The sequence below is a fragment of the Lampetra fluviatilis genome, chromosome 25 (assembly GCF_964198595.1).
Source record: "Lampetra fluviatilis chromosome 25, kcLamFluv1.1, whole genome shotgun sequence".
In the NCBI taxonomy this organism is placed as follows: Eukaryota; Metazoa; Chordata; class Hyperoartia; order Petromyzontiformes; family Petromyzontidae; genus Lampetra; species Lampetra fluviatilis.
This window is the reverse complement of record NC_136299.1, coordinates 13,219,156-13,241,606: the sequence shown is the minus strand read 5'-3', so window position 1 is coordinate 13,241,606 and position 22,451 is coordinate 13,219,156. Positions and strand designations below refer to the sequence as shown.

The window sequence follows — 22,451 nt, the reverse complement described above, 5'->3', positions numbered from 1 at the left end:
CACAACATCAGCTTCATGTAGTAATGTATCTATTGCACGTGATTAAATGTTAATAGCATTTGTTTCCCTTTGTGGAAGGTTAAAATGCGAGATAAGTATTTGGTCGTCTCTGTTTGTTATTGCGTTAGAGGCACTCAGCGGCAGAGAGGTGAGCGATGGATCCGCAGTGTCTGCAGCTTCGTCAGATTTTACTGCTGATGAAGCAATTGGCAAACAGATTTTTACAATTTCATAAGAACATGCTGACAGAGGAAAAGGCTTGGCATTCTACTATTGGTTCTTTCGGTAAAGTCACGGAGGTGAAAAGATAGAATAAAAATAAATAAATAAATAACCACGGTTGCTTTTTAAATTTTATTTTCCACCTACGTGACGTCACCGAAATAACCAGAGAGTATGGATCCCTGCAGTCACGAAAACTTCGACTCTGGCTTGGCATTGTTTTTACATTTCCTTTGCCGTTTCGTGATTGTTTTCCATCGAGGTAATGCCATGTTTTCTATTATTGTAATGCCAAGACTCTAATTCATCACAGCTACTTCATGACAAGCAACTGCAGTCGCCAAATCATAACATACCTCACTGAGAACTTCAGCAGGGGGGTTGGTGGATCATGCAAAGATGTGTGCAAGCTACCTCCATGCAGTAGGCACTTCGAAGTAAATGGAATTAAAAAAATGGTAAAAGACAAAGGTGCAGGCCTGCGATGTATTGCTCTCACCCCACTACTGCAGACATGGCTCTCGAGAGCTCCTCTAGACACAACATTTGCCTGCTCTTCCACGTTAGCCAGAAACCTTGGAAGAGATGACAGTACCCACGCTTTGCCCCACCACATGCAACTTGCCTTTCCAATAACCGTGGTGCAACCCATTTGCAATGCTGTGGATAGAGGTGGCAGGGGATTTAAGAAACTTGCCACCAATGCTTCAACTGCCGCGCCAGGAGATCGACCTCTGCATTGCAACCCAATGTGCTAACTATTACACCACGGACACATCTCTAAATATGTGTAAATATATATTTATACATAAACCTCCCTTTGCTGGCGGTCCCGCTGATACAGGTACTGCTACTTTGTATGGCGTCTTCAAACGGGATTGCATTTGGATTTTGTATAAATGGAAATTGCATTGTGCTGCATTGTGTAATATTTACGATTCGAGTTTGAATGTTCTCATATTTGTGGGTGACCCCCATTGCATTGAGCTATTCTCTGGCACGGAACATTGGTCAAATATCCCAAGACTCTCCTGGAAAATATTCTCAAGAATTGGGGATCATTTTCCAGATCGGCAAACAAGGTATTATTATTATAGATAGTATAATCATTATTGTACATGCAGGCAGAGATGAAGGGCAATGTACAGACGCTATAATTTGGAAGACATGGGCAGGCTCTAATAAAATGTCCACTATTTTGTTCCCCAATTTCTTTAAATTGCACACGGTTCATCTGTAAGAATCGTACAATTTCATTTTTTATGTTGAGTCTGTTCAGGGACTGCTCATATAATCTGAACTGAAGAGCACAGACAGAGCACCGACAAGCACCATCGTCTCCCCCCACCACCACTCCCAGCCTCAATTATCCGGACGAATCAACCCAGGCAGCACAAGCCAGGGTGGATGCTGAAAACAGAGCGACCCATTGTGAACGTAGCAGCTCGTACACTCGCTTAAACATACTTGGATGCGATTTCATATCCAAATATGTTGCATGTCTTTACTTTTTCTCACTCACATTTTTTTCCTATGTTCAACTTATAACATGTGTGGATGAAATAACAAAATGTCCTTTTCAATTATATAATTTAGCTGGCATTGTACATTTCAAACCACTTCAAAAAATATCCCCCTCCCCCAACAGGACACCAAATTACATTTCGCAATGATGATATTGTGTCGCAGAGAGAGTGGACAACCAACACACCACGGTTCCAATTCATACAACTGCGACAAGTAAAATTAAAGTTTCAATAGAATGTTAAACTTTTAATACATTTGTTTCTTGGGAATGCTTCAAAACAGATACACGGGGCTTCGTGTGTTGCGGCTATTTTATACATTTCAGCAAACGGTTGCTGGTGCAAATTAATTATAGTCGGATCCATTGCATCACCCATGATACACCAATGTGATACAATCTGCACTAAAGCACCGATGACATTCTCCCCCGTGCAGGTAGATTCACAGCACGGCCTCATGCTCTGGCATGCGTTTTAGTTGTCATCAACGGCACGTTCAGTTGAGCCAAGTGCAACGTTAAACACTTAAACCCAATGCGAGTAAGACAACAGCATGTTTCGTTGCGAAACTGTGATTGAGCCCATATCTAGCTTAAACAGTATCAATGTCGTTGGGACAATGTTTACATGCACAAAAGAGAGTAATTTACAACGCCTTACCAAAGCGGTACGAAAGCAAACCTCCCTCAAAGTCTACAGGATATTTGGACCTGACGTCACATGTGGAACTCTGCCAATGTCGCTGCCCAGCCAAGTTGACCTCGTGATGACTAGACACTTTTGACCTCGTGATGACTATGACACTGTTGACCTCGTGATGACTATGACACTGTTGACGTCGCGATGACTATGACACTGTTTACCTCGCGATGACTCTGACACTGTTGAGCTCGTGATGACTATGACACTGTTGACCTCGTGATGACTATGACACTGTTGACCTCGCGATGACTATGACACTGTTGACCTCGCGATGACTATGACACTGTTGACCTCGCGATGACTATGACACTGTTGACCTCGCGATGACTATGACACTGTTGACCTCGCGATGACTATGACACTGTTGACCTCGCGATGACTATGACACTGTTGACCTCGCGATGACTATGACACTGTTGACCTCGCGATGACTATGACACTGTTGATCTCGCGATGACTATGACACTGTTGACCTCGCGATGACTATGACACTGTTGACCTCGCGATGACTATGACACTGTTGACCTCGCGATGACTATGACACTGTTGACCTCGCGATGACTATGACACTGTTGACCTCGCGATGACTATGACACTGTTGACCTCGCGATGACTATGACACTGTTGACCTCGCGATGACTATGACACTGTTGACCTCGCGATGACCATGACACTGTTGACCTCGCGATGACCATGACACTGTTGACCTCGCGATGACCATGACACTGTTGACCTCGCGATGACTATGACACTGTTGACCTCGCGATGACTCTGACACTGTTTTCCTCGCGATGACTATGACACTGTTGACCTCGCGATGACTATGACACTGTTGACCTCGCGATGACTATGACACTGTTGACCTCGCGATGACTATGACACTGTTGACCTCGCAATGACTATGACACTGTTGACCTCGCGATGACTATGACACTGTTGACCTCGCGATGACTATGACACTGTTTTCCTCGCGATGACTATGACACTGTTGACCTCGCGATGACTATGACACTGTTGACCTCGCGATGACTATGACACTGTTGACCTCGCGATGACTATGACACTGTTGACCTCGCGATGACTATGACACTGTTGACCTCGCGATGACCATGACACTGTTGACCTCGCGATGACTATGACACTGTTGACCTCGCGATGACTATGACACTGTTGACCTCGCGATGACTCTGACACTGTTTTCCTCGCGATGACTATGACACTGTTGACCTCGCGATGACTATGACACTGTTGACCTCGCGATGACTATGACACTGTTGACCTCGCGATGACTATGACACTGTTGACCTCGCGATGACTATGACACTGTTGACCTCGCGATGACTATGACACTGTTGACCTCGCGATGACTATGACACTGTTGACCTCGCGATGACTATGACACTGTTGACCTCGCGATGACTATGACACTGTTGACCTCGCGATGACTATGACACTGTTGACCTCGCGATGACTATGACACTGTTGACCTCGCGATGACCATGACACTGTTGACCTCGCGATGACCATGACACTGTTGACCTCGCGATGACCATGACACTGTTGACCTCGCGATGACCATGACACTGTTGACCTCGCGATGACTCTGACACTGTTTTCCTCGCGATGACTATGACACTGTTGACCTCGCGATGACTATGACACTGTTGACCTCGCGATGACTATGACACTGTTGACCTCGCGATGACTATGACACTGTTGACCTCGCAATGACTATGACACTGTTGACCTCGCGATGACTATGACACTGTTGACCTCGCGATGACTCTGACACTGTTTTCCTCGCGATGACTATGACACTGTTGACCTCGCGATGACTATGACACTGTTGACCTCGCGATGACTATGACACTGTTGACCTCGCGATGACTATGACACTGTTGACCTCGCGATGACTATGACACTGTTGACCTCGCGATGACTATGACACTGTTGACCTCGCGATGACTATGACACTGTTGACCTCGCGATGACTATGACACTGTTGACCTCGCGATGACCATGACACTGTTGACCTCGCGATGACTATGACACTGTTGACCTCGCGATGACTATGACACTGTTGACCTCGCGATGACTCTGACACTGTTTTCCTCGCGATGACTATGACACTGTTGACCTCGCGATGACTATGACACTGTTGACCTCGCGATGACTATGACACTGTTGACCTCGCGATGACTATGACACTGTTGACCTCGCGATGACTATGACACTGTTGACCTCGCGATGACTATGACACTGTTGACCTCGCGATGACTATGACACTGTTGACCTCGCGATGACTATGACACTGTTGACCTCGCGATGACTATGACACTGTTGACCTCGCGATGACTATGACACTGTTGACCTCGCGATGACCATGACACTGTTGACCTCGCGATGACCATGACACTGTTGACCTCACGATGACTATGACACTGTTGACCTCGCGATGACTATGACACTGTTGACCTCGCGATGACTATGACACTGTTGACCTCTTGATGACTATGACACTGTTGATCTCGTGATGACTATGACACTGTTGACCTCGTGATGATTATGACACTGTTGACCTCGCGATGACTATGACACTGTTGACCTCGCGATGACTATGACACTGTTGACCTCGTGATGACTATGACACTGTTGACCTCGCGATGACTATGACACTGTTGACCTCGCGATGACTATGACACTGTTGACCTCGCGATGACTACGCCACTGTTGACCTCGCGATGACTATGCCACTGTTGACCTCGTGATGACTATGACACTGTTGACCTCGTGATGACTATGACACTGTTGACCTCGCGATGACTATGACACTGTTGACCTCGCGATGACTATGACACTGTTGACCTCGCGATGACTATGACACTGTTGACCTCGCGATGACTCTGACACTGTTGACCTCGCGATGACCATGACACTGTTGACCTCGCGATGACCATGACACTGTTGACCTCGCGATGACTATGACACTGTTGACCTCGCGATGACTATGACACTGTTGACCTCGCGATGACTATGACACTGTTGACCTCGCGATGACTATGACACTGTTGACCTCGTGATGACTATGACACTGTTGACCTCGTGATTACTATGACACTGTTGACCTCGCGATGACTATGACACTGTTGACCTCGCGATGACTATGACACTGTTGACCTCGTGATGACTATGACACTGTTGACCTCGCGATGACTATGACACTGTTGACCTCGCGATGACTATGACACTGTTGACCTCGTGATGACTATGACACAGTTGACCTCGCGATGACTATGACACTGTTGACCTCGCGATGACTATGACACTGTTGACCTCGCGATGACCATGACACTGTTGACATCGCGATGACTATGACACTGTTGACCTCGCGATGACTATGACACTGTTGACCTCGCGATGACTATGACACTGTTGACCTCGCGATGACTATGACACTGTTGACCTCGCGATGACTATGACACTGCTCACGGCCAGCTGCTATCGGGGTTCGATTCCACTACTGACCGAAATCACCAATGAAATACACGGCCTGTGCCTATGTAAACCATTTCAATGGCAATTCCACTCGGATGGCTGTCCCTTGCCCCGATGTACTGGAGCGTGCATCCCACAGTTCACAAGGAGTGCTGGGAGGAGACCCCGAGGCGTTCGTTCACCTCAACTACGCAGACGACGTTGCCCTGGCAGCTGAGATGCTCGACGGAGAAACCTCGCACTGGAGATCACGCCAAATGAAACTCTCGTTTGGTTGAGTGGCTACACACCCTCGGAGAGGGCCACGGCTGCAGATGTTGTCTTGTTCACAGTTGCAGAGCAACAGGCAATGGCCAAAATGGCTAAACAGCTAGCAACAAGCACCACCATTCAAGGCGAAATAGATCAGAGTTAACACGGGTCTTGAATTGAGCAATGTTGTTATAATCGTTTGGGGAAAAACAAACATGTGTTGGGAGGGAATTCCAAAGTCGAATAGTGCGAGGTAAGGAGAAGAAATGAGAAGTGTTTAGACCTCTTTAAGACAGTCCAGGTGATGGCTGTAAATGGCACGGTGTAGGCCAAGGCAGTGAGGTGGCGAGCGCTGCATTCACCACGGTGAGCTCCTCTCGGCTCCACGTCGGTCACCCGGCCGCGGTTCTCGCCATGCGTGCCAACTCGGCGATTCGCGAGGGGGTCACGCACGGCTCAATGTCGTTAAATCTCGTTATTCCGGCGGAAGGTTCGCGCCTTGCGGGGCATGGTGCCGTGATTTTTTTTTCAAAAGAAGAAACTTACGTTGGTTTAACCATTACCTCTTTGGAAAGAATTGGAAGCAGTTAAGTTTCAAATAGTGCGACCTCCTGACCTTTGCAGTTCACCGTGGTAACACCAGATGTTGTTGCAGCTTTATGACCACCTGCAAGCGATTTATGCGCAAGCTCCAAACTCATTGCGCTAAAAAAGCCTAATGGAGAAAGTGTTCGGTCGTTAGAAGGAACACTTGCTCGCGATCTGCCTAGCCAGGGGGTAAATGCATCACACGTTTACCGGATAGTTCCGTGCAAGTCTTTATTACAAGTGTGAGAATTGCTAAAAAAGAACATAACGTTCTATTTATGTCCTACATTTTGCAAAATGGTGAGGCCCTTTTGTGTTTCTTCACAATTTAAACTAAGCCGAGCCATTGGGTGAGGTTCATGTCAGCGGATATACGTCGCACATCACCTCAGGTTTAGTACTCGGAAATGGGATATTTGGAGGTTATCATCGACCGCGAGTGTTTGCCCTCAGGAGACAATTGCCCCCAACGTGCAATGGGAAATTCCCCCACTGGCTCGGGGCGACAAAGAGAGAAGCGTCCCCCGCACGCTCCATTGAGCAGCGCAGCACTTTGACTTCCGACCAGGGTACGGCGAGATGCACGTGTGCATGCTCAACTTCTATCGCACCCTCCATAGCCAACCGCGCTCGTCGGCGGTGCGGCTGTGCAAATTCATGCTCAGGCCACTCCTGGCAGAACTCGAGGGAGCCCAAGAGAGTCCCTCTCGTGGGTATTTTAGTCGACGCTTCCACGCTGGCCAGAGGCGTCTCGGAAGAAGTGGCGGTACCCACACTTCACCCCACTGCGCGCGACTTGCCGATCGGCTGGTCGTGGCGGTGTGCCATTTGCACTGCTCAGTGGACAGAGGCGGGTGGTGGGGGGATTAAAGAAACTTGCCGCCATTGTTTCAACTTCCGCACCAGGAGATCGAGTCGAACGGGCAACCATTACACAAAGGCAGAATTCTGTTATACCGTGTAATGTGTGTATGTTAATTTATACTACGCACAGACAGGAGATAAAACCACGTAACTGCGATTCTTCTAGACCCACTCCAAAAATGTAGGGAGCACGAAAGGAATTTCTAATTCCCGCGCGATAACATCGGATGGTTTTGAAAGCATAGAGAACTTATTTTCCGTAACATTCCTCCTGTCCGCGCCGCTGAAAGTTTAAACCGTGTCAGCAATCGCAACATCAACATCGAACCGCATTTGCCGCGCCTTCACGCGGCTCTTCCCATCGGGTCGTGAGCCAGAAAAACCAACAGCCGCCAGAGGCCCCACGGCAGTGATGAAGGCGAGGATCCGACCACCACCGCCGCTGCGCTGAGTGACGATGCTCAGCGCTACGAAAATAGTCTGGCACCAAACCGCCAAGGGGCTCGACAGTCGAGCGAGTGGCTCACAGTCGGAAGGTCGAGAGTTCAAATCCTTTTTCGATGGGAGGGGGGGGTAGAGGTTGCCTCAGCGCATCATCCTCTTCAGGGTTGATAAAAATAAGTACCACTTTGTGGGGAAGCCAACAACAGGTGTCTCGCCACCACCATCAAACTGTGGAATTTCCACCACTGGTTCAGGGCTGTAAATGGGAAATGAGCACGGCCTCAATGTTCGTCTGAGCAGGACATCTCTTGAATCCATTGGTGCTATGCAAATTATGGTCATTCTACGAATAACATCACCCTCACCATGGCGATGCAGAAATTCCACCACTAGCTTAAGGCCACGGATAGAAGATGAGTGCTGTCGAATTCATCATTTAACCAGAGCGGGTGCAAGGATGGTACCCTTGCCGCAAAGCACCAAAATAGCCGAGCACGAGCCAGCAATTGCAGGGCCGCAACTCGACATTGTCCCTGGGCTGGCACATTTGAACGAGAGGTTCTGTATCACCACACCCACCACCGTGCATCGTCCCTCCGCCAACCCCATCGCAACGAACCGAAATCGCCACACGAACCGCGAACGCAACTCCGGGTCGACGTCGCGTTTACGCCGGCGACCCCCGAGCCGAGCCGAGCCCGCCGAGTCTCGTTCACCTGTATGAGCTTCTCCAGCTCGTCGGGCGGCACGCACGGGTGGCGCACCAGGAAGGTCGCCTTGTGCGCGGTGATGGCGTCCCGCTGGGCGCTCTCGTTGCCCTGCTCCAGGGCCCGGAACACAGCTCCGCCCAGCACCAGGTAGCCCAGCACCAACACGAAGATGCCCAGCAGCGTCTTCCACTTCATCCTGCGCCGCGCCCCCATCTCCTGCTCCTCCGTCGTGGTCGCGGCCGCCGCGGCCGCCGCCACACCCATCACTCGCACCTTGGAGGCCACGCCCAGCCGCCGCTTGGGCTGGCCCCGCTGTGGCGTCTCGACTGCGCGGACACACGCGGGGGGGGGGGGGGGGGGGAGAAAGCGGAACGGCGTTGGGGTCGTGGCTGCGAGGTGGCCGGGGAACGGAGGCGCTTGCGGTGCGGGCGACCGGTTTGTTTTTTGGGTTGTTCCCGCGTGTCGTTCGACGTTGCGATCGTTACCGCGTTTCGCGTGGCGTCTGCGGAACTTCCTCGGCTCTCGCCACGCGGAGCGAAACGTCGGACATCGTTGCCGAACGGCACGCGGCACAAATCAGAAACAGATCGGAGCGCTGCGGCGGACAGAAGTTGTTGAGTGCTACTCATCTCCCGGCACTTCGGATTCATCCCGCCCTGGGCACTTGTCACCGCACCCACCTGTGATCCACCGCTTTCGAGGAACGGATTGGTGAATCAAACGAAATTGTGAAACTCCCAAACCCGCCGGACTGCGAGGATGCCAAGAGATGATGGTACAGGAAGCGTATTTGATCTGTGAGGAGCCTTGAGGCGCTATACGCTCATACTTTGGGATTTTGTTTCTACGTATTTATGTTCTTTGGCACTGTATGTAACCCAACTGTGCTCATCGGAGGTATGGGGAAGCACAACAGTTTTCTCCCACATGCCACCAACTCGCTGATGGAGTAGAGGTCATATAGCAAAGTGTAGGACCGTCCTGAAATAGTGTTGAGACTCGGAGAGGCTTTCCTCACTTTTATAAATACCACTTTTATCCTTGCTACGAGAGAGCCTGTTGCTCGGCAACAAAAAATAAGAGACAGCTGTCAATGCCGCTCATCTCACAATCCTTGAGTCGGAGCACTGAAATTAAGCAGACGGTTTAAATAATCAAATTCCAAGATAATATGTATTAGGATTTAAAGAATATTCTGGCAAAAGAAGTACATTCATATGAGCACGAATTGAAAAGGTAGGGCAGTATATTCTTATATCCTTGCAGTCACGAAAGCTTCAAATCTAGAAGGTAGGGCAGTGTTTGTGATGAACTATGTCAGCCCTCTGTGTGTGTTACTCCCACCTCTTCGGTGTTACCGTCTATTCTGCGACTTCTGAACTCCACTGTTTCTACTTTTGATCGAACTGATCACTGGTTGGCCTGGAGACACGATGGCTGAGATGGCACCACTGAGACCCTTGGTTAAAAATCGAGGCAGTGATTAAACTGGGTTAGTGGTCTTAGCCCAACCACGAATGACTGCACCAAGACAGTCGCATTAACTTTGTCTTCGTACTTACAATTGGCAAAATTGGAGAGAATAAATAATATCGATTTAACTGTCATGCAGCAAATTCTTTCAGATGCGCTTCAGCGGCCGTCTGGAACGCTCCTCCTTCCGATATTACGAAGCAACTGGAGCTATGCACTTTTAAATCGAGATTGAAAACGAATTTCCTGAGAACTGATTTTTGCGTTTAGTTTGTTGTCATTCCCCCGCACCTCCAATTTGCACGGTTGGCTACATATGGTGCAAAGGAAATTCAACATACATATATACATATAACATACGTACAACAGACATACAACAGACATACAAACATTATTCTCCGTGGCAGGGTGCTGCCCCCTACTGCGTGTGGCCCAGGGGTCACTTGAAGGAATCTCAGAGGTAGCTCTGTAATATCCACTTCCGTGGACTGCGATCTAACATGAAGGGCTGCTCTGCAAGAGATTCGAATGGATTCTTCATCTTATGGCATCATAACAGGACATTCGGAAATAACGTTGAGAGAAAAAAAGTATAAAGTGCAAATTTAAATTAACATCAAGAAAGAAGAATCTTTTCTAGGCTTTTTAATTGTTGATTGTTCCCTGTCAGGCACAATCAATACATGTAATGTGAACTGCATAAAGAACTATCCATCATTCAATTACCTCTATTGATCGCGCTGAGGTTTTTCTGCAAATTCAGTTACAACTTGGCATATACCCGGCAGCATTTAAAATAATCTGCGTCTAATTTGTATCACGATTTAGTCTTCCCGTGAACACTGCCCCACTCATTGCCCAATCAACATTGGTTATAGTTATCAGATATCATGGAAAAACCACTATCCCAACATCACTGGGTTATAGTTATCAGATATCATGGAAAAACCACTATCCCAACATCACTGGGTTATAGTTATTAGATATCATGGAAAAACCACTATCCCAACATCACTGGGTTGAAGCGACACAATGCAATTGTGCTATAACGTAGAGAACACAGTCAAGATGATGAAGAAAGAACAGCCTTCACCCTTTCGGCATAACACAGGAGGTGTTATATTTTTAAACACCAAATAGACACACCTATTGCAAGGGATATAATCTGCATTAACCACGCATGCTTGTGGGAAAGCATGCAAACAAACATGCTCTAATAATAATAATTGTGTGCATTGTCCTTTACACCGATTGGCCTACACCAGCGACAGCCTCATTTATGGACTTGTCTCAGCACCAGCGCGAGACCAGAGGACGCCAAACGGCGAACAACACACAGAGAAATGTAAATCTCAAAGCATTAACACGTGGGAGTAACAATGGAAAAGGATCACCCACATGTTTACGTTTTTTTATGAGAGTAATGTATTGGTGCGATGGCAATTTGTTATTACAATATGATTTGATTGCTTTTCACCATGGTAACGTGGAGTTTCCACCACTGGCTTAGTGCCATCAACAGAGAGGAGCACTGTCCTATTCGTCGTTCGAGTGAGGATGCAATTTAACTTTTGACAGTGGCACTGGAGAGGTCTACGAATGGCTACATCTCCTGGCTGTCGATTAATTCATTAATGGAAAGTTTTGTCTGGGCGACCAAGTAGTTTTTGTGCCTGTTGCTCCAGTCCCACTATTCTCTTATCGTCTGTACCTCTTTTCCCCGTATCGTGTAAGTCGCACGCTTCTTTATCAAGCACTTTGAGGGCCGTCGTAGTTGTACGTGAACAGCGGAAGGTAAAGGGGCTGCCACGCGAACGATTGCTCGCGCCACTGCGTCAGAAGGAGCTCTACTAGAGGGAGCTCGAGAGAGCCCCTCCTCCCTTGGCTCACGCTCCCACACCGACCCGACATTCTGTGAGAGGTGGGACTCCTCCCACTTGACCCCATCACACGCGACCTGCCGGCTGACTCGACCGTGGCGAACCGCTTCACGCTGCTGGGTGGACAGACGCGGCGGCTTCCAAGCAACTCGCACCGCGGTGTTCCGCTGCCACATCAGCAGAAGGAATGGAACCGATGAGCGGTGGATTGCAAGTCCAGTGTGCTGACCATTGCACCACGGCAACGTCTCATTTACGTTGAATATCACATTCATCTTTAGCTGTTTCTTAGCATCTCTGAGATTGAAATATAAATATATATCTGATCGGGAACCTTTAGCTCACAGATTTAATTTAAAAGTATATCTCGGGTCTTGTCATGTAACTTTAGGAGGGGGGGGGAATAAGAAAATGGAAGTGAGAAAATATTTAATGGAGGGAATTAATGCAACTTTGCGTGACATGGCAGCCACAGAGGCAGTGTGTGCAGACTCAATGGGACAATTGTCGTGATCTGACTAGCGTGCATTGTGGAAGCATTCTCGAGGTTACAGTGCCTCTGATCAGTGCCTTCCTTTATGCTTCCTGCCGTCATTCCTGAAGGCGGATCGAGCCAATTTGCACACGAGAAAGGCCACGTGCTTCTTTGAATTAAAACACTTGACAATCGCCAGCTTAAAATGTGTGTGCAACAGCGGGACCTATTTTCTGCACACACACAATGCTGGCATCAGCCTGTCATTTTCTGCCAAGTTCTATTACAGTCACCTCTTAAATAAATAATATGCTCAGCAGAAGGATGACAGCACTTATAGATCGTTAAGCTCCTTCACAAATGACCTTAGAAGTTTAAGCCTGCTCCGGATTGTAGCTACATGAGGTTATACGTAGAGCGAAATTCATTGGTGATGCAGGTCAAGCGATGTTTCCCTTGCTCGATGCCACACAGGGAGCCACGTTGCCAACAAAGAGAAGTTGTAAATGTTCGCGTTGCAAAGTGTCGCAGCAGATTGCAGAGTCACCATCATCATCAGCCATGGGGTCAATCCACTGCTGGATAAAGGCCTCCACAAGCAGCCACCATCTGCCGAAATGCTGCGATATAATTCAACTCCACGCGAGCCGATTTCATCGCTCCGTCTCTGTGTTATACGTTCCGTTCCTTGACAGTCTTCATGAGGCGCCACCAAAAGTTAAACTCCAGGGATTTCACAACGGCTTGCTGATGACGTTACCAGAGTTTTCAACTACCTCGCTTGATCTACAGGAGGTCGTGGCTTCGATCTCAACCCTGACGCCTGCTGTATATTTGAAGTTTGCGTGTCTCTCTCCCCGTGGTCACGTGGATTTTCATTCACGCGACCACGGGGAGAGAGACACGCGTTAGAATCAACGTGCGTTAAGAGTATTTGGCTGCTATATACGTCCACGTGATGATCCACTTCGTTGAGCTATCATTTGTGGCCAGTTTGCTTCTCAAAAATAGCTATAGAGCTCAGTGGGCCTTACCTGGTAAAATAGAACATAGTTTAATAGTTTTAGTATTTAATCTGCAGTTGATTGTTTAAACGATGTTTGAGCCCATAATTTTTAATCTGCTGCCTCCTGTCTGGGCTGTCCTTAATAAGTGCTTTCACTGCTATGAATTTCAATAATGCAAAAAGAACCAGTGAGTAAAATTTTTGTTAAAATAATGTCCAGGCTAAAAGCTTACTTAATTAAATGCTTTACTTGATGTCATGTGTTTGGCTTTTTGTGCGATTTCAATTAGGCACTTTAACTTTGGCCACAAAAAAAAACATTTAGCACAAAAATGCCCCTAGCATGACATTTTGCTTCCCTGGTAATTCTATTTCGTGTAAAATTAATGCATCATAGGCAGCAACATTAGTCCCCGGCAGAATGTTTCCATACTCTCATTGTCAATAATATATCAGAATCAGACAATTTAAGACAAAATCTGCAGTTTAACTTTTAAGCACATATATTCTTTTCGTAAAGTCACGTAGATACAAAAACACAAGCGGTCGTCATCCGGCGATCGCCTGATGACGACCACTTGTCTTGCGATCGAAACGTCGTGAGATTTATTTTTATTTTCTATCTACGCGACTTTACCGAAAGAACCAAAGAATATGAATTCCTGCAGTCACGAAAGTTTTAAGTCAACATTTTAAGCAAATGCTTTATACTGAATGCATATTTATACATTATTTTAAGAATGTATCCATTTAGTTTATCGTGGCACTTTATCGCCTTCAATATTAAACATAACGTAGAACATTACATGCTTAGAATGTGCATTTGATAAACTGTACATCAAAGTATCAATATATGTGTTTATACAAATGGCAAAAGCTAAAGAGACAACGACTGACAATGATAAAGGGGCTGGCATGCGTTTAGGAGCATCACATAATGACCAACATTGCGAGTTTTCGCAATGTGGCATTTTAAAGGTTCTTGCACAGACAGGCAATCACTTCTAGAACCAGCGCGTTCTATCCCCATACCGACATGGCCAAGACTGCGCAAGGGTTACACTCATAATGACGAACGTTCCATCATCCGGATGTCGTTAAGATTCGTTGCCACGTGAGTAAATCATTGCACACATGACACAGTACTGCATATACTGCAGGTGCCAACAAACACACCAATATACCAACACTGATGTTAATAAAGAGTTGCGACTACTCAAAGTCAAAGTGATGCCCCCTGCTGAAATTGGTACTCAGGCTGTGCTCAAGTCTGAACAGGCCCGAGCCATCGGTGGGAATTCCACATTCCGACGGCAGGGGAGAGTCTATCCATGGGACGCTCACCGTTGGACTTCTCCGTAAAGTGGTATGTATTTTGTCGACCCCAGAGGGATGATGGGCTGAGTCAACACCCAACCAGAATTTGAACTCACAGTTATAAATACAGTATTGTCGTTTTCTTCAATGTTGCTTAAAGGTCAAACGTTAAAACAAAATTTGATAGACTTTGGGCAAAACACATCTCATACCTGATAAATGGGAATCCATTCCAATTATGCTGTCCATCCATCCTCGATTGTATATTGGGCTATGCGATGCTGATGCCAACAGGCGTTACCGATGTCATCAATAACCATCATTACATTTCAACAGCGAGTATAGTCTTCTTCTTTGGGATCACACTCGTGGCCTGGATAGTGAGCTGGAAACAAACTTAAGAGTGGATGTACCTAAAGCATGGGATTGAGCCATAATGTCCCAGCAAGATCATTGCAGAGTCAATGTTATTTGATTGATTTCCACTTAATTGTGCTGGCTATTTCCAACTAGTCAGCCGAATTTATAATTGGAAAACAGCAAAAATAATAAGAGTAATGGTAATTTTTTAATAAAATAACTTTTTTTTGTTGATCAGCAATCGCACAGCCTAGAATACAATAATGCTGCCCCCTGATTTACCCTGAAATTCCTCACGGAGTATGTAGGTTTTGTTCAGGAGGGTTCTGCATTATCAGGGCTTGCCAATTCCATTCATGTTTCACTTCATTAGGGGGAGGAAACCCCACCATGCACACACAAAGCTCTGCACAGATTAATTCATACACGTTGATATACTGTACACAAATGTACTAGAATTGAAGCTTTCATGACTGCAGAAATTATACTCATTGTTTTTTTTCGGTAAAGTCACGTGTGTAGAAATAAAATAAAATTAAAATATAGAAAATTAAATTAAAATAATTCACGACGTTTCGAACGCATGCTCATCATCAGGTGGAAATGGGGTAAAACACACAGCGAGGGAACACACAGGGGGACACCACGTGCATAGCACACAGAGAACGGCAAACTGCATGGAGGCAAATACAGCAAGAAGATGGGAGACGACAACTCAACAAACCTTAGAAACACAATGCGATGCAAACCAGTCGACCAACAACACAGTTAGACACTAACCTGGTTGACCACGTATTTCAAAAGACTGCTAAATTTGTTCTGTTAATCTTCTGGGCTGAACATACCAACGTAAAACAAATGTCCTACCTTTTATTTTACCAGGTAAGGCGCACTCAGCTATATAGCACTTGTTCACAAGTGACCTGGCCACAAATGATAGCCCAATGAAGTGGCTTATCATGTGGAAATGTATAGCAGCCAAATACTCGTGTTTCTGAATGTGGAGAGAAAAAACGGAGGACCCGGAGAAAAATCCACATGACCACGAGGAGAGACACGCAAACTCACGAACCCACGATCTCCTGTATACCAAGCGAAGTTGTTAACATCTCGCCACCGTGGCGCTCTATAGATACATACAATAGGTAAATTAACAAAACGCTGACTCCGAGCTAGTAAGATCAAGCTTTAGTGAAAAGTAAGCCGTTTATAAGATCATTTACATTTTTGACTTAAAAATTTTTTGACTGCAGAAATTAATGTTCTTGGTTCTTTCGGTAAAGTCACGTAGATAGCAAATAAAATTGATAATAATTAACATCATGGGACCTCCTTTGCCAGTACCAAAATATAAGAATAGGTTTTCCCCTTTTTTCAGTTTTGTTGCCAGAAAAAAAGGGGCGAAATCTATTTTTACATTTTGGTACTGGCAAAGGAGGTCCCATGATGTAGATGATCACCCCGAGTTCGCATTACTCTGATAGTGCATTGTCTTTGTGCTGTTCGCCTTTTGGCGTCCTCTGGTCTAACGCCGATTGAGACGAGGCTCAAAAGAAAGCTGTCTCTAGTGTGGACCAATCCGTTTGAAAGACAATGCATTTATTATCAGAGTATGTTTTTTGTTTGCATTTTGACCACAAGTATTGTTGTTAATACAGACATGATTCCTTGTAAAAAGGTTTCAGTTTTGTTGCCAGTAAAAAAGGGGAAAACCTATTAATAATAAAATTTAAAAAAGAGCAAAACACCCACAATGTATCGATCATGGGTTTTTTGCTCTGAATTAGTTTTTATCTACGTGACTTTACCGAAAGAACCAAGAATATAACAAATAAAAATAAAAGATACAAATAATTTAATTTAAATTTAAAAGAATAAAAATAAAATAGAAAATTATAAAAGCAAAAAACCACAATAAAAATAGTAAAAAACATTTTTTATTGAACTTTTTTAATTTTTTTGCTTTATTATTTTCAACTTATTATTTAAATTTTGCATTATTTTTATTTCATTATTTTTATTTTTTATTTTTTGTTTTCTATCTACGTGACTTTACCGAAAGAAACAAGATTATATGATCATTTAAAATTTCAGACTGATAGATATCTACACTAGAGGGCGTAAAGTTAATAGTTGTAACCTCTGTCAATGTTTAACTTAATTATCAGAGCACGGTTGGCTACGTACGGTGCGAATGAAGTTCAACATACATGCATATCATTTGAATAAAATAAAACCGCGAATGTAAATACTCATTTCTGCAGCAGAAGCTTGACACCGATATATTGTACAGGCATGTGTACTGTATATGTATACTGTATACATCTACCAACCCCTTGTTCTGTGGATAAACTGGCTCGCACCAGGGTAATGTGGAGTGGTCAACATTGACTCTACCAGTAGAGAGTAGCACCGCGCCATGCTCCGGATGTAAGGGTTGGTGGACCACGTCAAGGTTTGTGCACTGCGAGGTGGCCAGGAGATGACAGTACAGCGAGTGTCATGAATCCATCTGTGCAGCACTTGTTTGTTACGCACCTGCTGTGTACATAGTGGTGGGTTCTCTCCACGCTTCCCCCACACGTGCCACACCACTTCTTACATCAACTGGCCAAACATCGCAATCAATGCAGAGACAAGGTGCACTTGTTTGATTGGCTATCTATTGGCTATCTATTGGCTATATATTCCAATGCAGAACCCCTCTGATGAAGATTATTGAGAAGGTCCGGCGGGGAATTCATTGATATGTAAAATAAAAACCGGACGTTGTTATTATAAATGACAGAATCGGCTTAATTTCAGCCAGAGTTTTCCGGGGCTGAGTTCCGGAAAATATTTCAGTCCCAGGGGTTGTGGGTTTGGTTGAGGGGAGGGGTCGGAAAAATGTATGAAGATGAACATGTAAGCCCTGATTCTATAACAATAACTTATTGCGTATTGACTAGGCACGTATATATATATAAAATTACATTTCTCCAAAGACTCGTCTCGACTCGAGACATCCACGGCGAGCTGCAGCCGCCCAGTCATTCACAACAAAGTCGCCGCGGAATAAATACCCCGAGAACTCAGCAGCGTGGAGACCCACATCCATCTCGCCCGGCCAATCGTGGGCTCGGACACGGCGACTCGCTCCGTCCTCTCTCTCTCTCGTGTTCGTCCTCACGCTCGGTAACCCAGCAAAGCCTCACCTCGTCTCCTGGACTCTTTTCAGGAGCGTCTTGCCAAGTGGTCCGCCGGCTACGACGACTCCGTTCTGTAGGTCCCAATCGAGTGAATGAGCTCTCTCTCCCTCTCGCTCTCTCTCACCTTTGATGCAGCAGTCGGGTTTGCACACCATCGCTCCGCTGGCCATCGCCGTCTCCAGACACACCATGGTGAGGCCACTTTCAGTGTCGAGACGCCGGCCCTCCTCCACCCCGAGCCACGCGCCCGCATGGGGGAGCAGCAGGAGGAGACCTCTCAAGGACGACGCGCGGCCGAGTTGGTGGACCTGCACCCAGGGCCAACGCCGGCCGCAGCTCGTGGCTCGTGAAGGACATGGGCCCGTGCGATGTGTTGTCGGAGGAACGTCCTCACATCTTATTGATCATCTCAGCGCGAGGGTCTACTCCCCCCCCCCCTGCAAGGTCCCTCCCATCAGTCCCGGAGTGAGAGAGGATTGAAAGCAGCCGCTGATTTGTGCTAATTACGTGTGTGTCTTCCCCTCCCCCACCGCCCTTGGGCAGGATGGCTGCTGTGTTGGCTTTTGTTCGTTTCGTTGTCTGTCCCCAGCTCCTCGGGGTATGTCCCTCGCCTCTGGTGTCGCCGGCTTTCTTCACGGTCTATGGCCCCTACAGAGGCTGCTCGACAGCACGCAACCAGACGCACACAGCACGGGCGTTTTAAAAACACAGCAGGCGCACAGCACCAGTAATGATAAAGGAGCGGGCACTCACGCGCTCACACGCACACTCACTCGCACTCACACGCACACTCACACACTCACGCACACACTCACACAAAACACTCACACGCACTCAATCACTCTCACACACACTCACACACGCACGCGCACTCACTGGCGCGCACTCACTCACTGACGCGCATTCACACATTCACACGCACTCACTGACGCGCACTCACACACTCACACTCACTCACGCACACACTCACTCACACACACTCACACACACTCACTCACAGACACTCACTCACACGCGCACTCACACACACACGCACACACATACGCACACTCACTCTCACTCACGCACACTCACTCACACACTCACAGACACACACGCGCTCACTCACGCACACACACTCACACTCGCACACTCACTCTCACACACACACACTCTCACTCACTCACGCACACTCACTCACACACTCACAGACACTCACACACGCACTCACTGACACGCACATAAGCACTCGCACACGCACTCACTCACGCACACTCACTCACTGACACGCACATACGCAGCTCTTCATCTCGATCGGACACAGTCTGGAACGCTGTTCCGGGAGCTATTGAACACTTCACGAGAGTCTCATTCGTCAAGAAAGACTCAGTGGTTTTAAATTAATAAAATGTGTCCATCGTGTGATCGGCGTCGATCTGGGCAATGGTCCTTCTTCATAGTACACAGAGAGCAGCAGGCATCGAGGTTGGAGACTGCGCTTGATTTGATACTCGGTTTGTCCTCAAGGGATTGTAGTGATATAGCATGCAGGCAATACACGAGTATTGTGGCTAGGCACTCTGTATTCTAGTGGCAGTGCCTTGCCAACCGATAATTCCATACACCAAGCCAGCCGAGCAGCATTCCGGAAAACAATATCGAGAGAGAAATGAATCCCCGTTCACACGAAGATAACGAGAGTGGCTTCGTGAATGCGGCTGGCAGCTCGCTGGCGTTCACTGGAGACACCACCAGCGCCAAAGCGGCGATCTCAACAGCAGCAGCGGCAGCCTCGGCACGCTCGGTCTGCCTGGGCGCAGTGTTGTGCGTCGTCTGTGCCCGCTCCTCATCCTCCACAGCATTCGTCTCGAGATTGTTGTTGTATGCGGCCCCTCCTGCCGCGCTCTGTATCGCCGCAGCCGTCGTTTTGATGGGTACGTGATGTGTGGCTACGATACAACGTCGTCAAATATCGTCCGTGCAGCCTGAACGCCCTCCACGCTGTTGTTAGTGAGCACCTATTAAGGGCGTGCTGCACGGGCAGGGTGACGCGTGCACTGCACCGCGCCGCGTTTGTCTCCCCGCTGCTGATATACACAGGGAGGCGCTCGTTTCAGGCCGAGTATCGAGGGGAGACCCGGGACCGGTTGAGATGTCGCGCTCCACTCCGGCGACTCGAACTCGGGCTGCTTCGTTCGTAGCGCAGTGCGCTCAGCACGACGCGTGCCCACATCAGTCTAAACAAGACAAAGATCCCCCGTCTAGTCTTAACGCACTTGGGGCAAGTGCTGTTAGCGAGGACCTATGAAGGCCGGTACGGCACAGCACCACGCCCGACCACCTTTGTCTCCCTAGTGGCGATGTTTACATACCGCACAAGATACTCATTTGAGGCTCAGTCGACCTAGGGGCAGCCCAGGATCGGTTCAGATAATCGTCGCTGGTGTTGGCTGTGAGTGGGTATCGAACCCGGTTCGTGGCGTGGCGCGGGAACCACCACACTGCCGTTCCCCATCACACACAACATGCACATCAACACAACATGCACATCAACACAACATCCACATCAACACAACATCCACATCAACACAACATCCACATCAACACAACATGCACATCAACACAACATCCACATCAACACAACATGCACATCAACACAACATCCACATCAACAAAACATGCACATCAACACAACATGCACATCAACACAACATTCACATCAACAGACGTGCAAACATTGACTCAGTAAACATACTGCAAACACACGTACCGACCTGAGCCTGTAGATATGAAGATGCTTGCAAATGAGAGAGCGTTGTTGGTGCTGTGCCGCCTTTGCGCGAGGTTTACGTGAGAGCGCTCCTCCTCCTGCAGCACCAGCACCACCACCAGCAGCAGCACCAGCACCACCAGCAGCACCGCGTGATGCTGCCGCCTGCACTGCAGCGGCGCCTCTCGTCCCTCGCGCTCTTATCCCGCAGCCATCCCGAGGAGCCCAGCATGGGAGGAGGAGGGTGGTGGTGGTGGATGCTTCGTGCCCAGTGGCGGATCGGGGGGCAGGGATGGGAGGAGAAGACAGGGGCGGGAGGGAGGGGAGGAGGGGGCTGATGGGGAGGGAAGACCGAGAGCGCCCCCCCCCCAGCAGCTTCAAGTGGCACGCGCTGAGAGTGACGCAGCCCCCAGGGCGTGCGCAGGGCACGCACCCAGCGACGTGATCGCACGAACTCGGCAAACACAAACATGAAGAGCACAGCGCATTCATCAACACCACGGCCCATACAAGGCATGCGTAGGCGACGTTTCGGGCTATGGCCCTTCTTCACACCAGAGAGATAACGTGATGACGGAAGGCCGTTGCCTGAAACGTCGCGTCTTGTTCGATGTTTCCTCTGGGGCAGTTTAGTTGACAAACGCGTTGAGTCTCTCGTTTGTCCTCATGCATTACTGCCCATGCTATAGCACGACCACAAATGTTGCTTAATGTGTGCTGTGAAGAAGACCCATTGCCCGGAACGTCGCCTATTGTTTCCTTCTTATGCAGTGCGATCGCTGGATGTGTTTTTGTAATGTTCGCATGTGCATGTATGCATGTTCAATTTCTTTCGCACCGCACGCAGCCAACCGTGACAAATGGAGGTGCACCGCGGCCACGTGGCTGTTGTTGTTCATGCGGCTGTTGTTGTTGTTGTTCACGCGGCTGTTGTTGTTGTTCACGCGGTGGAGCCCGCCTCGCTTCCCTCTAGAAGTTGCACCGCTCGATGGCCACTGCTGCTGTTGTTCCACGTGCAGCGGACTGAGCCGCACAGCAAAAGAGACCCTCTGTGGATTATGCTGTCGAGTACCTGGTGTGTGATGGCACAGGACAAGGTGCGTGTGAGAGAGTGGGTGAGTGTGTGGGTGAGTGGCTGGGTGAGTGTGTGGGTGAGTGGCTGGGTGAGTGTGTGGGTGAGTGGCTGGGTGGCTGAGTGGT

At 47.9% G+C, this 22,451-nt stretch overlaps 1 protein-coding gene across 1 annotated transcript in view; it reads right to left on the bottom strand.

The window, feature by feature from the left end:
• LOC144941840 (potassium channel subfamily K member 2-like) overlaps nucleotides 1-21,363 on the bottom strand; it is a 151,189-nt gene extending 129,826 nt beyond the window's left edge. Inside the window, exons 1-3 of the mRNA XM_078868326.1 lie at nucleotides 21,256-21,363; nucleotides 18,627-19,159; nucleotides 8,810-9,129 (exon numbers count right to left, since the gene is read on the bottom strand). Of these exons, the coding sequence (XP_078724452.1) occupies nucleotides 8,810-9,129; nucleotides 18,627-18,693 (387 nt within the window). The 5' untranslated portion in view covers nucleotides 18,694-19,159; nucleotides 21,256-21,363. The remainder of the gene's footprint in view (nucleotides 1-8,809; nucleotides 9,130-18,626; nucleotides 19,160-21,255) is intronic.
• Nucleotides 21,364-22,451: the final 1,088 nt, after the last annotated feature.